This window comes from Malania oleifera, chromosome 4, assembly GCF_029873635.1.
Source record: "Malania oleifera isolate guangnan ecotype guangnan chromosome 4, ASM2987363v1, whole genome shotgun sequence".
NCBI classification, from domain to species: domain Eukaryota; kingdom Viridiplantae; phylum Streptophyta; class Magnoliopsida; order Santalales; family Ximeniaceae; genus Malania; species Malania oleifera.
In genome coordinates this window covers 11953782-11970709 of record NC_080420.1, presented here as the reverse complement: position 1 = coordinate 11970709, position 16928 = coordinate 11953782, and the positions used below count along the sequence as shown (strand labels likewise).

Here is a 16928-nt window from a genome sequence, read left to right as displayed (position 1 = left end):
CCCCTCTTAGTTTGTTCCTCTTCCTTCCATCCTCGGGTCCCCTTCTTCTCTCCTATTTCTTTTCTTCTTCTTCTTCTCCTTCGTCTTCTTCTCCCCTTGCAACTCTTTTTTTTTTTTTTTCTCCGAATACTCCCTGAGATCTCAGGTTTCTTCTTCTTCTTTTTATTTTTCTCTCTCTGTTCTCAATAGATATCACATTTTATTATCATTTTTTGCAAATCTGGATCGAAAAGAGAATCTCAAGAACAGACCGAACTTCTCTAAGGATAAGTTCCTCGTTCCAATATTATTATTATTATTATTATTATTATTATTATTATTATTATTATTATTATTATTATTATTATTTCATCTCCTAGTTGGTTTACCCTTTCTCGGGAAAATTTTCCCAAATTTTCTCGTTAACCAAACAACCCTGAAATTGAATTTTTGGGCTTGAAAATTTCAATTTAAACACAAATTTTTATTTCAAGCTACTGGAATTTTAATTTCAAAATTTACACAATTAAAATAATAAAATCAAAACTAACCTTAGTCTTCACACTCCTTCAGTCTTCAACGTCCCCATTTAAAATCCCACAATCTAAAACAAACTCTGAATTCTGATTGTTTGAATGACCTCCTAGCTATGTGCAAATTCCCTACAATATGAAAGTTGTCTTCCTTGCTTTCGTAGATCTTGTGTGTGACTGAAATGCTTCCTCGCTTTCATGAATATTGTGTGCAATTCACACTTTGTAAATTCCTCACTATAACTCTCACACCGACTTTCTTCACACACTATATGCTCTTAATATTCTGAATGTCCCCCCTTATGCCATAAGAAAACCTCTATTTATAGGCTTCAGGAATGAACATGTCATCACTAATTTCTGCAGCAAACTAATTTTATTAGCTCATTAATTTCTACAGTCAACTAATTTCACCGGCTCATTAATTTTGCCGTAGCCAACTAATTTTGCTCATTAATTGTCTCCCGTGTGTGTGTGTGTGTGCAGGTGCAACAATGCATCATAAAAGGTTACGCGTGAGGCTGTTTAGTAAGAACATTACTTGCAATCACAGCATGCCTTATTAAAATTTAGCGAGCTACCTAGTACTCATACACACAGTTGTACTAAAATATTTTCACGTTCGAAGCCTCAAGTTCTTCTAATCTCAAGATGAACTATATATACACATTTTTTTAGATAGTCTTCTTATTGATTAATGGAAAAATATTGAAAATATTTTAATATTGTTTTATTAATACATGCAGACTCGCGTCTTCGTAGTACAATACACACACACACACACACATACATAAATAGACATATATGATTAAGAAAACAATTTCATAGAAATAAAGATTTCATATGCTCCTCCAGACGGGGAAGGTGTTGGCTATCGTCATAACTATACATTAAAGGGACCATTCTTGCGAGATTTAGAGAAGCTTGAGCAAAGGAAGTCGAAAATGGATGTGGGGAGAGACATTCTCGGTTCAAGCACTTCCACGTTTTTGAAATCATGTGACTTACATGCTCTTTTGCACTCTCCACCGATGCTTCCGGGTGTTCCATCATGTAGTACTCTATGTAAGACCCATCATGACCATCTTGATTGTCATCCTGAATGGTAAATTATTGGTAAGTCAAGTGAAAACAATATAAATAGTAAATTAATACAAAAATTAAAATTTGAATTTAAACATTATTAGCTTTTTATTCTTCATAATTTTTAATTTCTAACTTTCACTTTTAGTAGTATTTGATAAAGATAAAACATATAATGATTGAAAATAGATTTTTTTTCTCCCCATTTTTATTTTATTTTATTTTAGTCCTTTCCCTTTCTTAAAGAAAATCCTTGATAAATTTATCAAATGAAGCATAGCTAACTAACTTAAAGAATCAAAATGGCCCTAATATAAGTTAAACCGTATAATTAAATTTTTATAGTTAGGCAACCCTTTCTTTACAATTTTTTTATTTTAATAAAGTTAGACATCTTCAGGGTCTATTTGAATTAAGAAATTTATCTGGACAAAGAAGAGAAAAGAAAAAAAAAATAAGAAGAAAACTCATTAAAAATAAATTTGTTCTGATTGAAAATAAGAAAAAATTAATATTAATTAATAATGTGCAAAATAAGATATTTATTCACTGATTTGACATATTTTTTTGTTTTCTTTTTTACTTTGCTTGATTAAAAAAATATAAAATAGGATTTTTTTTTTTTTCAAATTTTCATTTCCTTCATTTAAGATTTTTCAAATTCGACCAAGGACCCTAATGATTTGACATTTTTGCCCTCTATTAGAGGTCCAATAGATTTGAGATTGCAAAATTAGAAGTCTGTATTTAAGATATACAGAAGTATGCATGGTATTTTAACCATTCAACATCTTTAAAACATATAGGTCTTAATTTTGACATCAACACAAATATTACACTTTTTGCATAAATTAAAATATCTTAAACATCTATAGTAAAACAAATGGACTTCCACTTTTTTGACTAAATTATTAATATCTCCTAAGAAATTAAATCACTTCTAAGAATTGTAGGACTAGGTGTCCTAGAGGTAACAATGAAGTGGTGGATCCTTCCTTTATTGAGCATCTAATGTGTGTAAAACACCCTTATCATTGAGTTAAGGGTAAAGTTTATTATATGTACAGTTAAAAAGGCAAAAAAAAAAAAAAAACAAAGATAAGAACACAAATAAGGCTAAATGTGAATTAACCATACTTTGGCACTTCCCAAGTCATCCCAAAGACGAAGAAGCGTTGCTGTGGAAGATACGATGGGTGGAGTACCATCGAGGCAATCTACCGCGTCTTTGGTTATGCCTTCACCCAGTAGAAAGAAACCGTGAACCAGCATAATATGCACTAATGAGCTCACTGCCCCATTCTTCAAGTACTCCTCCGCTTTTGGCAAACGCCCAGAAGCAAACCACTGTGCTTCTACCAGAAATGCATTACACAAACTCGCCCACTACAAGCATTGAGAACATTAGCTGCAAGCTCTCATTAAAATCTAGCTATGCATAGCTAGTATTCCTACATGCATTAATATGCAATGTATAAAAACCTTTTTCATGTTGGAAGTCTCAAGTGTTTCTAATCTCGATAAGGGCTATATTAAATATTTATAAATGTGTAAATATATATACCGATTTTCGTAAAGGATTGACGGGGTTCCACCCATGCTTAATGTAGACCTTATGGCTGATTTCATTAGTGATTTCATCAAGAACCTGAAAACATTTCTTCATGTAGACTGGTAGTTGATTAGCTTCAGAAAATTCCCACCTGCAGCCAGTTATATGAATAAATGAAATTAACAAAGGTATATATATGTGTATATAATATGTATGAGTGAAGAGAGTGAGGAAATTAAGAAAATATATTTTGTACCTACTGACACTTTGAGTGAAGAGAGTGAGTTCATCCAGCGTCCCAATAACATCGTAAATGTCATCTATAATGTAGATGAAAGAGATGGGCTTTGTGAGATCAACCCTCTGCTCTGATAAGCTTGGGTCCGATAGAATTGCCATGGGCCACATGTACACTTTAGTGGTTGATCTCAAGCAAACTTCAACTCTTTGGCTAAACCCATGTCACTCCACCATCTAAGTATTGTCACGAAAATGTATATAAGTTAGTGACTATATGACTCATTGTTGAGAAAAAAAAAATGCTTAATGTGAGAAAACTTTATAAGGAGCCGCTTGTTCTATCCCTATAAGCAAGATTTAAAATACATTAATTAAAAGATTTCCAATTTGTACTTGAATTCATAAAAGTGAGAGTCATGAATTAGTGTAGGTTCCTATGATGCGAGTCCAACCATCAGCATAACATTTTATGATCATCGATAGGGGCCAAAATTCAAATTATATATAGGAGTTAGCACCATTCTCGATGGTCTATTATTGTGTTCTAGAAAACGTCTTGCCATATACATGATGGATGTGACTCATCCATGCATCTAGCTAGGATTCTTCTCGATTGTGATACGATCTTCATGGAAAATATTTATTATTGTCATGCAAACTTACTTGGATATTTGAAGTATTTCACTTTGGTACGCAGATTGAACCATATAGGAATCTAGCTTGGTTAATTCGCATAGGACATTCATCCATCTAGTACTGGTGCCCTGGAAATTACTTAAGAAGCTTTTGGACATGAACCTAGCTAAACTCTTGTGATAGGGATTCTCCAATGTGTTAGCAACAATTACAGCTTGATGATTGTCAAGATGCGAAGCTTGTGCATTAAGGAGCTCGCTAGTAGAGTACTCCATGGCCTCATCAAGTATATCTTCTCCTTCCATACTTAGTTGTGAAGCTTCATACAACGCCATCAATCCTCTAACGTCTTTGCTTAGTTTTTTCTTGTCAAACTTTCCTTCTCCGTTCTTGAACTTGTAAAATATGTCTATACCAAATTGACAATTGATTGGTAAATTGCTATAATGACAATGACACTATGTTTAGAAGTGACCTTGAATCTATATTTGTATGGATTTGAAAAAGATGTAATATAAAATTATATTTAATTTTGTATAAATCTACTCAAATTCAAATTTAAAACTCAAAGTTTATGTTGTCCAACACAACGTGATAGTTCAATTTAATTAATTATGGAGAACAATTTTCATTTCTTAATTTCCATCTCGGTTTGAGGAAAATATGAAAGAAAAATTGATCTGATTCTCACCTGCAGGCACAAAATAACCTTGTTGTCTTAGAAGTCGAAAGCGAAGTGCAACCTCGTAAAGATCATGAGAAAGATCATCACAATCAATGTATAGTTTCGCGTACTGGTTCCTTAGAAGAGCCTCAATCTCGTCTTGGAAGTGGTAGTCGATGCCTAGGCGTTGGATGGCATCAACAATCATCAACCCTTGCAATGGATCTTCTGCTGTTTTACAAAGAACTTGCTTAGTCTGGTTCAATTTTTTTGGGTGTTCAATGTGAAATTCATCCTGCAAAGTAAGAGTAGTGTCAGCTCCCGAAGTTAATTATATATATAGAAAATGTCAGTGCAGAACTCAAAAATGAAGCTAGAAGAGGATAGATGAGTGAGTATGTACTTTGTAGTGCTTATCGCGGATAGAGACCAATTGTGAGGTGTGATTTTGGTCAATCTTCCATTTAAATGCATTGGGCATAGGCATAGCCTTTGTGGGTTCTATTTTTCTAGTGCATTTGATTCTGCTTGGATAACCAGAAAATGAGAAGAAAGTGTGGAATGCATGTGAGGAGGCCATTGGGGAATGACTAAATGAGAAGAGGGAGAGGAGTAATTTATAGAATCTTGGTAGTCCGAAAAAAGTACCATATGGCCTACATTCCAAAGAAAAAAAAAATAGAAAGAAAGAAAGTGCAAGTGAAGGGGTGAGCACGTGGAGAGAAAATCCAAATGACGGAAAAAAATAATTATTGGTAGTAGGATTTTTTTTGTTTGGTTCTATTTTATGCATGGAACCCATAGTTTCCTTTATCTACACGCTAAATTTGGGCCCCATGAAAATGCAAAGTTACATTGAATGAAGGGGTTAGCACACGAAAAACATTGAAGGAGTTTAAATGTAGTGGATTTGGGTCCTTTGAAAATGAGAGTGCAGATGTGAGTGTCAGAACATGTGAGTCAACAATATGTGAGTTGTTTCTATACTTTTCATGCTTTAATTCACAATTCTAAAATGCCTAATTGCATAATTTTCTTCTTTATTTGCATATTTGAAACTAAAGATACTGGCTCGTCACTTCATTATTACCTCCAAGGCACCTAGTTTGACAATTCTTACGAGTGATTTAATTTCTTTGAAGATATTAATAATTTAGTTAAGTTGAAGCCTATTTTGTTTACTATAGATGTTTCGAATATTTTAACATACTATTTTTCTCATGACCATACATAGGTTACATATATATATATATATATATATATATATATATATATATATTCTATTTTCATGTGTGTGCGTTACAATGATTAAACAAGGCATAAAGAGATATTTCAAATCTCACTTATATTAGTTCTAAGAGTTTATCTAACAATATTTCCTCATTTGGAGGTCTTAATTAGAAATTCTAATATTCCCTCATTTGGAGGTCTTAATTAGAAATTCTAATATTGTACCTTATTTTACATTTTATTTTAAAATTTTAAAATTTATTTTTTTAAGGAGTTAATTAAAGATCATTACATTCAATATAGGAATAATTCATTGTTAAGTAGGTGTCGTTCGTAGAACAGGTGTGTAGGGGGTGTTAATACCATCTCCTCACATAATTGAGCTTTCAATCTCAACTTTGATAAAAGGAGACCAAGACAGGTTCCTTAACTTAGGATTAGTCAATAGACCAATCAAAAAGTAGAAATTAGGTGACCTAACCTCACATAAGTAAATAACAGGTTAGTGGTGACTCCATCGAACTTTAATGTTATTATTCCTCGTCATTCCGGACCCTTTTCTTGGATATTGTGAGAAAGAGAATTGAAAAATAAAAACGAAAATTAGATATAAGAAAAAAAAATTAAAAATCAATAACTTGGTTGGTTTTCATATGATCATTTTTTAATATTAATTTTAAAAGTATATATAAAATAAATGATTTAATTCCAAAAATTTAAATTAGGATAGTAAAATATTCTAACAATTGGTTGTCAAAATAATTAAAAATCATAAAATCTAGTTTTCAATATTACCACACATAGGTTAAAACCTACCAGAAATATAAAACTGACAACATAAATAAATGTGTTTTCATAATTTGTTTTTTCATTGTATAGAAATGAAAATAAGAAACATAAAAGATAAACAATACTAACAAGGCCATTTGTTAATAATGTATGTGTTTGTCATTTTGTCCTACCCCTTTCTTAAAACTGCTATTTAAAAAAAAAAAAAGATATTAGGGTATCTTAAAAGAATAATGAGTCAATTATTAATAGCTCGCAACTTCATAAATTAAATTTATTTGATCAAATTACTTATTTATTCATATTTATTAATTCTAAAACTGAAAAAAAAAACTTGTATAATAAAGATTTCTATTAAAATATTGTTTATAAAAAACACTATCTACACTTCCCCTAATAATTAATATATAATAAAAACATTCATACATATTTGCGCGAAGGTAGACTTGGTGCGTGTTCTTTTTAAAAAAAAAATCAAAAATAAAAAAAAAATCTATAAGTAGTTGACAAAATTCTATATTTTAATTTAGCTTTATGTAACTTATTCGATGAATTACATCATGAGAATAATCTTGATTAATTTTGTTTAATTAATTTAAGAGAAATTATGAGAGTAGCTTGCTGAATTTTCTTTAAAAATAATTTTTTTTTTTTATCATAGTCTCATTTTGAAAAATATTTTCAAAAAGAGAAAAAAAAATAAATGCAAAGACTCATAAAAATCTTGTGTCTTTTCCCTAAATCTCAAGGGAAGCTCTTAAAATTTCTAAAACCTCTAGAGAGGTTTACTCTTTTTTACTGAATTTCAAGAAAAAAATTATGATATCTATTAACCAAATCTTAGAAAAAATCTGTCTTTTCAATAAATTTATTCTATTTTTTAATATTTTTGTGCGGTGAATTTCTAATCATTATTGTGTGATTTAAGAAAGGATACGACTACTTGAGAATAAATTAACATATGCGTTTAAACGTCTTAAAAATAATGTTAAAATAGTTCGTGTGATTTTTGAAAGAATGAGAATGTGACAATCCAAAAAAAAAATGGAATTTAAATAATAAAGAGGAAAAAAAATTATCAAAGGACTCATAGACGAAGTCAGGATTCGTCGACGAGGGTATAAGAGAATTCTTTGACGAAGACTAAATTTCGTCGATGAAATTATTAAAGGATTCGTCAACGAATGTCGTGATTCATCGACGAATCCCCTGTTCTATAAATGTCAAAATCCAGATTTTTAACTTCACTATTAAGCAACCTCTCCTCTCTCTCTCTCTCTCTCTCTCTCTCTCTCTCTCTCTCATTGATTTTGGGTCAGATTTATGCCGGATCGACAATCCGAAGTCACCACAACGCTCTTGGGGAAATTCTCTCCAAATCTGCTGGAGCGGATCATTGGTGAAAGTAAGTTGGAAATCATCCCTAAGTTGAGGTAAGACTTTTTAAACCAAATTTGGTCTTACGATTGTTATAGGAAATGATATACACGTAAAAATACTGAAGTTTAATACTAGGAGTTTTCAGTTTCAGGGTATTGATCAGGAAATCCTACGGGAGTTAGACTAGGATATTTTAGGGGCTTTCTCAGTAGTCAGGTAAGGGAATAAACTAAAACAGTCATTTTCTTGCAAATTATTATTATTTATGAGAAAAGCTATTTTCAGGAAAAGCATACATTATATCTGTATAATGCGAAGGAAATGTACGTTTGAGAAAATGCTATTACTATGTTGAAATGTATATATATATGTATGAGATGCCAAAAACTGTGATTTTTGAATACAATGTATGGTTTTATACAGCAAATGTGTGGCATGAATATTATTTTACATGGAAGAATATCATGATATGAAAAATATACGAATGGAATACGTTTTGAGAAATTAGGAAAGAGCACAATACATTACAATGTTGAAATACATGGTAAATGATTTATTTTCAGAATGATATATATGATATGTTCGGTGCAAGGTCGTAATTTATGAAATGTTCGGCGCAAGGCCGTGATATATGAAATGTTCGGCGCAAGGCCGTGATATATGAAATGTTCGGCGCAAGGTCGTGATATATGAAAGATTTGGCGCAAGGCTATATTTATGCAATTATGAAAGATGTTATATGATTATGTATTATACGTTATCAGAACCCGGATGTTAGTTTAGTTCAGTTCAGGAGCTCGATACCGTAGCTATATAAATCAGATATCTATGTTCAGACTTGTACTAACCACCCCACAAAGGGGTGGGAGATGGATAGTCGATGTGGCTTTCAGTATGGAGTTGTAGATGTCCACCTGACAGTCCGAACCAAGGTGTGGTGGGCCTATCGTACTTACACACATATTTGACTCAGCAGTGGTCGGCCAGCCATTGTCGGGTCCCACCTTCGGGTTGCACAACCCGTCATGGAGGGTAATACATGACATTAGCTAGCTATTCATTCTGGATATGTTTTCAGTATTATCAGTTATAACTGATGTTTTATGTATGATATGATTTATTAGCAAACATGAAAGTATACGATTATTGAGTACGATATGATGAATGTTTACAAATATATGAAATGTACTGTATATGTATAATTGCATTAAATGTTCATGTTGCCACATAGCTGTATTTAGTTTATTTTCCCTTACTGAGAAGTGTCTCACCCCGGAACATTAAATGATTTTTAGGAAACCCAGAGAGACTGACGGGTCAAGGCCGCCGTTGAGTGACTTGAACTTCCTTACTAGAAGGGTAAGCGTTAATCTAGGATTAGGAGATTTTTGTTGTATGATCCTAGGGTTATTTTGATGTTTTGGAGATTGTATATAAATACAGCATTTTGGTGATGTAGTAGACTCCGGTATGATGTATATTATGGTTTTGAGAATGTGATTTATATTTATTGTTATTTAGGTTTCCGCTACGATTGGCAGGTGTCCCTGTTATCCACGGGTTCAGGTTGACTTTTCTATTTAGTGTATTTCATTTTATATTAAGATTTTGAGGTCGTTACAGTTTGGTATCAGAGCCTAGGATACTAGGTTCTGTAGACTCTAGAGTGTAGCGGTAATAATACAAGAGTATAGGATAAGGGGATTTGAGGTCTGGTTTTGTAGTCTAGATGCAGGATTTCCATGGTAGTTTTTGTGATTTTCCTGGGGTAACAATTTCAAGAAAGTCATGGTAAATTATCGTCAGGTTGGGTATCTAGGTTGTAGGATTGAACCTTGAATTAAGATCAAGAGGGTTAAATTAATAAGAAGTATATATTATATTGGTTGGGTGATATGAATAGAAAAGGGGCTTGAGTTAAGTTACTTGTTTTTCAAGATGGACCCTGGTAGCAATAGTGCCCACGCTAGTGGGAGTGAAGGTGCTGGACCCTTAAGCGCTGCGGGTAGTGATTCTGATGCCGTCCTACGCAGCGTGACACAATAGGTTATGGCAGAAATTTCTAGGAGTTTGAAGGAATAGAGTGGTCCATTGGTAGGCCACGGTAGCTCGATAGAGAAGTTCATAAAGATGAATCCTCTAGCTTTCTCAGGAGGAACGGATCCTACGGTCGCTGAAAATTGGGTGCAGGAGATAGAGAAAATATTTGTAGTGCTAGAATGTTCGGAGGAGCAGAGGGTACTATTTGCCACATATAAACGGACTGGATAGGCCAAGAGATGGTGGTCAGCGGTGAGTTTATTAGATCAGAAGAGGACTGTACCTGTGGAGATGATGTGGGAGCGGTTTAAAGAAATATTCTTTGATAGGTATTTTTCAAGCTCGTCCAAGGAGGCTAAGATTGAGGAGTTCCTGAATATGAAGCAGGGACAGCTGTCAGTGCAGCAGTATGTGGCGAGGTTCATCAAGCTATCTCGTTTCGCCCCGTACATCATTCCAAATGAAGTGAAGAAGGTACAATAGTTTGAAAGAGGCATGAGAAGAGATATATACAAGCAGATATTGATACTGAAGTTGTAGGACTTCGCCGAGCTGGTTGACTGAGCCACTATAGTAGAGATTGAGGAGCAGTTGGAGGCTGGGGAGCAAAGGCAGAAGAAAAGATCCGCACCTTCCGGTTCCCAGTAGGGAGTCGGCCGTGTTTCGTGGAAGAGAGGTAGCTATTATAGAGACCAAAGACAAGAGACCGGGAATCGCGGTTTTTAGGGTGTACAGCCACCTCCAGCTTGCTCGACTTATGGGAGAGGCACCTAAGGGAGTGTCATGCCGGGCGAGGTGTTTGCTATCGATGTGAGGAGCCAGAGCATCTGATGAGGGATTGCCAAGCTCAAGTGCTGCTCCTGCTCCTAGACCTGCTCGAGGAGGCTACCAGACACCTCGTGGAGGCCAGCAGAGGAAGATGGCCTCAGCTAGGGCTTTCGCTTTGACGTCGGGCGATGCTGAGGCCTCCGGCGACGTGGTGATAAGTACGGTTAATATGTTTTCATTTAAAGTTATTGCACTTTTTGATTCTGGTGCCACACACTCGTTTGTGTCCTTGAGATGTGTTAAATTGTGTGGGGTTGAAACACAACCACTAGATCTTGGGTTATTAGTGGCTACACCGACCGAGTCAGCGGTGAGATGTAGTAGGATGCTTCATGGTTGTCCAGTTGATGTTCAGGGGAGAATTTTATCTGCTGATTTGGTGGTGCTGGATATGCACGGGTTTGATATCATCTTCGGCATAGATTGGCTAGCAGCTAATTCTACTATTATATACTGTCGTGCAAGAGAAGTGATATTTAGACCTCCAGGGAAATCAGAATTCAGATTTACATGGTCACGAGTGCAATCTTTACCTCAGATGGTCTTGGTTATTCAGGCGAGGAGACTACTCCAGAGTGGCTGTCAAGGATTTGTGGCTTTTTTGAAGGAATGGTCAGGAAATGAATTGAAGCTTATCAATACGCCTGTGGTAAAAGAATTTACGGATGTGTTCTCAGATGAATTACCAGGTTTGCCGCTTGATCGTGAGATAGATTTCCCTATTGATCTACTTCCAAGTATAGCGCCGATCTCTAAAGTACCGTACTAAATGGTGCTAGCAGAGTTGGCAGAACTGAAATTTTAATTGCAGGATTTGCTTGATAAGGGCTTCATACGACCTAGTGTATCTCCATTTGGAGCTCCAGTGCTATTTGTGAAAAGAAAGACGGGTCTATGAGGATGTGTATAGATTATAGGGAGATTAATAAAGTGACTATCAAAAACAAGTATCCTCTACCCCGTATAAATGACTTGTTTGACTAGCTCCAAGGTACACGAGTGTATTCTAAGATCGACCTCAGGTCAGGTTACCATTAGGTAAAGGTAAGGGCAAAAGATGTATTGAAAACGGCTTTTAGGACCAAGTATGGGCATTACGAATTCCTGGTTATGCCATTTGGTCTGAGGAATGCTCCTACGATATTTATGGATTTAATGAATAGGATTTTTCATCCATATTTAGATCAGTTTGTTGTTGTTTTTATTGATGATGTATTGGTCTATTCGAGGAGCTATGAGGAGCACGAGATACATTCGAGGTAGATTTTGCAGATGCTCAGGGAGAAGAAGTTGTATGCAAAGTTCAGTAAATGTGATTTCTAGCTCGAGAAAGTTGTGTTTTTGGAGCACTTTATCTCAGGAGATAATATTTCTGTAGATCCTAGTAAAATTGAAGCAGTAGTGAATTGGGTTAGATCGAGGAACGTACAGGAAATCAGGTGATTATGCGTGAAAACTGCGTAATTAGGCACTTTAACCCGGTCTTTACGGCTTGTATTTTTAATTAAATATCCAAATTTGTTCAATATTTTAATAAATTTCTCAATTTATCATTCTTGAACTTTATTTTACTATTTATGAATTTTTGGTAATTTTTTGTCACGGGAAAATTTCTGAGAACCAAAACCGATACCTGTTCGTATTTCATTCATAACTTTTCCATCAGAGCTCTGATAGAGACGATTCAAATTTCTGGAGAAAGAAGAAAAGATTATCTACAACTTTCATGGTTTAAGTTTTATGAGAAACGGGCTCTAGAAGGGTCAAATTTGCAATGAAAATAGAATAACAAAAAATGAAAAAAAGAAACATAAAAATCAAGTTGATGTGACCCGGCCATGCAAGCCGGGTCGGGTCAAGTTGTCGGGTCAGGTTAGTCTCGTGGGTCTAGGGCAAGCCAATTTTTTCCCTTTTAAATATTCTCTTGCTCTTCTTTTTGCCCTGTTGGGCGTTGCCCCCAGCCAAGCATCTTTCTTCTTCTTCTTCTTCTTCTTCTTCTTCTCTTTGTCTTGATCCTTCCTCTCTCTTTGTTCTTCCCTTTACCTTGCATAGTCTCTTCCTCTCCCTCTCTTCCTCTCTCTCTGTTCTCCCTAAACTCCCTCAACCCCCCTCTATTTTTCTCAAGTCCCTGTTGCAACTCCGACAGCCAGCAGATTCCACAACCAACTACTACACAACCAGCTCCACTGAACCTTCCTCCACAGCTCCTCTACACAGCCACATCAGGTCCAGCACGCAGCAGGCCCTGCATCTTCCACCCTCCACAGTACCAGCGAACCAAATCAGGCAGCCCCCTGTTTCATCCTTTGCAGCGACCCGCGAGCCATCCGTAAAGCAACAGCAACCCGAGGCTCTCCCAAGCAGCAGAACCTTCACGGCCAGCAGCAGCTCCTCTGTTGCTGCAGCCTCTCTCTCTCTCTCTCTCTCTCTCTCTCTCTCTCTCTCTCTCTCTCTCTCTCTCTCTCTCTCTTTATCTTGTTTTCTTATTTTGTTATTTAATTGGATTTGGATACAAGTTTAGGTTTTGTTCAATATTTATTTTTATTGAAGTTCTTTCTTTAATTAAATTAAGTTTGGCTTGGTTCTAAAATAAAATAAAAAAAAAAAAAGTATTTTTTGTTTTTTTTAGAAATTAGAATAGTTGTTCTTTTCACTTAATTATTTCTATTCGTAATTTTGCTAAAGGTTTGGTTTTTATTATCTGCGTATGTGTTTAATTGAGTTTTCATTCGTGCATATTTTAGTTATGTGTTTAAAGTTATCGTTTTTAGCCAACGCGTGTTTCAATACTTGTCTGATTAGACATAGGGTTCCCATTTTTTCGGCTATTGCAAGCATGAGTGGTTAAGTTTGGTAACTCGGGTTATGGGTCGATGTTGTTTGCTTTCTATGGTTTATTAGTTCTCCTAAGAAATTATTGATAAACTTTTATTTGGTTGAACCCGAAAATTTAAGGTATCGTTGATAAATCGCTAGCTTTTATTTCTTGTTTTGTTGTTGACGTTAGGCACATCAAAACCTTGATTTAATCTAGGATTTTAATCAACTAATTTTTACATAAAATTCGGTTGATGCTTAATGAGAGTTTTTATTTTCTTCCGTGTGGATGTGGCCAATTTACTCGATCTTTAGTAATAAAATTTCATCTTATTAATGCCTTGATTGGATTAACAAGAAGAGGAGTAAGGCCTAGGAAATTAGTAAACGGTGGAAGTAAACTGACGTTGAACCCATAACCCGATTGTTTGGTAAAATTGTTTCAGTTAATCTGTTTAGTTTTGGTTGCGTTATTAGATTTACATTTTTTTGAAAAATTGATAAAATTTCAGTTTCATTTTGATAGTTTACTCAAGGTTCTCTCACTTTGTTTATTGTTTTCAAAATCGTAAAAGACAAAAAAAAAATTTTCAAATCCCATTTTTCAGCAACAGGATTTCACTAAACTTGCATAAATATTTTGATACTCAGTGGTCCCTGTGGAATACGATCCTGGACTCATCCTTGATACAACTTGACACTTCTGCACTTGGAAGCACAACTCAGAACGAGTCATCATGAGTTTCTTGGGGCTAGCCGGATATTACCGTCGTTTTGTCAAGGGGTTCTCAGCTTTATCAGGACCTCTGACACGACTAACTAGGAAGAATGTCAGATTTGAATGGGACGACAGCTGTGAGTAGAGATTTTAGGAACTGAAGCAGAGGTTAGTCACAGCGCCTGTATTGATCATCCCGTCTGAGGGTGAGGGTTATATTATCTATAGTGATGCGTCCTTGAAGGGACTTGGCTATGTACTAATGCAACATGGTAGGGTGGTGGCATATGCTTCCAAACAGTTAAAAGAATATGAAAAGAACTACTCTAATCATGATCTTGAATTGGCTGCAGTGGTACACGCATTGAAAATTTAGAGGCATTATCTGTACGATGAGCAGTGCGAGATTTTCTCTGACCACAAGAGTTTAAAGTATTTCTTCACCTAAAAGGAATTGAATATGAGACAGAAAAGGTGGTTAGAGTTGATTAAAGATTTTGACTGTACTATCAGTTACCACCTAAGGAAAGCAAACGTGATAGCTGATGCATTGAGCAGGAAGTCTGGAGTATCAGCATTGACAGCTATGGAGATCCAGCATACGATCATGATGGATCTAGAGAGACTTGACATTGAATTGATAGAGAGTAATACTCCAGTATGTATCGCTAGCCTAGTGGTATAGCCTACTTTGCAGGAAAGAATTAAAGCTGCCCAGAAAGAAGATCCAGAATTAGTAGAGGTAATGGACAGAGTGTAGAGTGGTCAGGGAGATGAATTCTGCATTTTAGACGATGGGGTTTTGCGGTTTTGTTCTAGATTGTGTGTTCCTGTTGATGCTGACATTAGGAGGACTATTTTAGATGATGCTCACAGATCTTTGTATATAGTCCATCCTAGTAGTACGAAAATGTACAGGGATCTGCAAGAGTTTTATTGGTGGAGTGGTATAAAGAGAGAGATCGCTGAGTATGTAGCCCAGTGTTTGACATGCCAGCAGGTAAAAACTGAGCACTAGAGGCCAGCAGGTCAGTTGTAGCCACTATTTATCCTAGAGTGGAAGTGGGATCATATTTCCATGGACTTTGTTTCAGGGCTGCCATCAACATCGCATTGTTAGAATGCGATTTGGATGATAGTAGATCGATTGACTAAGTGCGCCCATTTTCTCCCTATCAAGATTAGCTATTCCCTTAGCCGTTTAGCGGAGATTTACATTCAAGAGATAGTTTGTTCTCATGGGGTGCCTGTATCTATTGTGTCAGATAGAGACCCGCGATTCACGTCATGATTTTGGAGGAGCTTGCAAGAGGCTCTGGGGTCTCAGTTATCATTTAGCACGACATTCCATCCTCAATTAGACAGGTAGATTGAGAGGACGACACAGATATTAGAAGATATGCTCCGTGCATGTGTATTAGATTTTAGAGGTAGCAGGACTCAGTTCATGCCACTGGTAGAGTTCACATATAATAATAGTTACCAGTCCAGTATTGGCATGGCACCATTTGAGGCACTATACGATAGGAGATGTCGAACTCCCTTGTATTGGGATGAGATGGGTGAGCGGTGACTTGTGGGACCAAAGTTGGTACAGCAGGCATGCGATAAAGTTCGGCTCATCAGGGAAAGAATCAGTGCAGCTCAGAGCCAACAAAAGAGTTATGCCGACCATCGTCGCAGGAATTTGGGGTTTGATGTAGGTGGTCATGTATTTTTGAAGATAGCTCCATTAAAAGGAGTTATGAGGTTTGGTAGAAAGAGTAAACTTAGCCCTAGATTCATCGGTCCATTTGAGATTTTAGAGAAAGTGGGACCGGTGGCCTATAGGCTAGCTTTGCCACCTGCACTATCCAGAATACACGACGTATTTCACGTATCAATGTTAAGGAAATAAGTCCCAAATCCTTCTCATATTATCAGCTATGGTGAGTTAGAGCTCATTGACTCGCTAGTCTATGAGGAGATACCAGTGCAAATTCTGGACAGGAGAGAACAAGAACTACGTAATAAGAAGATTCCTCTAGTAAAAATTCTATGGAGGAATCATGCGATAGAAGAGGCTTCTTGGGAGCTCGAGGAACAGATCAGATAGAAATATCTGCAACTATTCCAAAAAGTTTAAATGTAAATAAGAAATGTAAGTAAATATGTAATGATTCTTGTACAGGTACATGTAATATTATAGGTAGTATGAGATATTTAGTTTTGGAAGAATTTTCTTTTAGTATATGTAATCTCCCAGAATTTGAGTTGTAACCACAGTATTCCTCCGTCATTAGTGAGGGTAAGTAATAAAATGAGTAGATAATTTTTCTTAAGGGATGATAAACTACGTAAATAGTAAATTTCGAGGATGAAATTTTATAAGAAGGGGAGAATGTGACAATCCAAATAAAAATGGAATTTAAATAATAAAGAGGAAAGGAAATTATCAGA

At 35.6% G+C, this 16928-nt stretch overlaps 1 protein-coding gene across 1 annotated transcript; it reads right to left on the bottom strand.

Moving 5' to 3' along the window:
* Positions 1–1220: 1220 nt before the first annotated feature.
* LOC131153683 ((3S,6E)-nerolidol synthase 1-like) lies at positions 1221–16093 on the bottom strand. The gene is given in 9 exon segments (XM_058106134.1): positions 1221–1610; positions 2733–2981; positions 3160–3298; positions 3404–3560; positions 3563–3621; positions 4051–4432; positions 4715–5005; positions 12998–13163; positions 15995–16093. Coding segments are annotated over 9 exon segments (1818 nt in total). The 3' UTR covers positions 1221–1334.
* Positions 16094–16928: the final 835 nt, after the last annotated feature.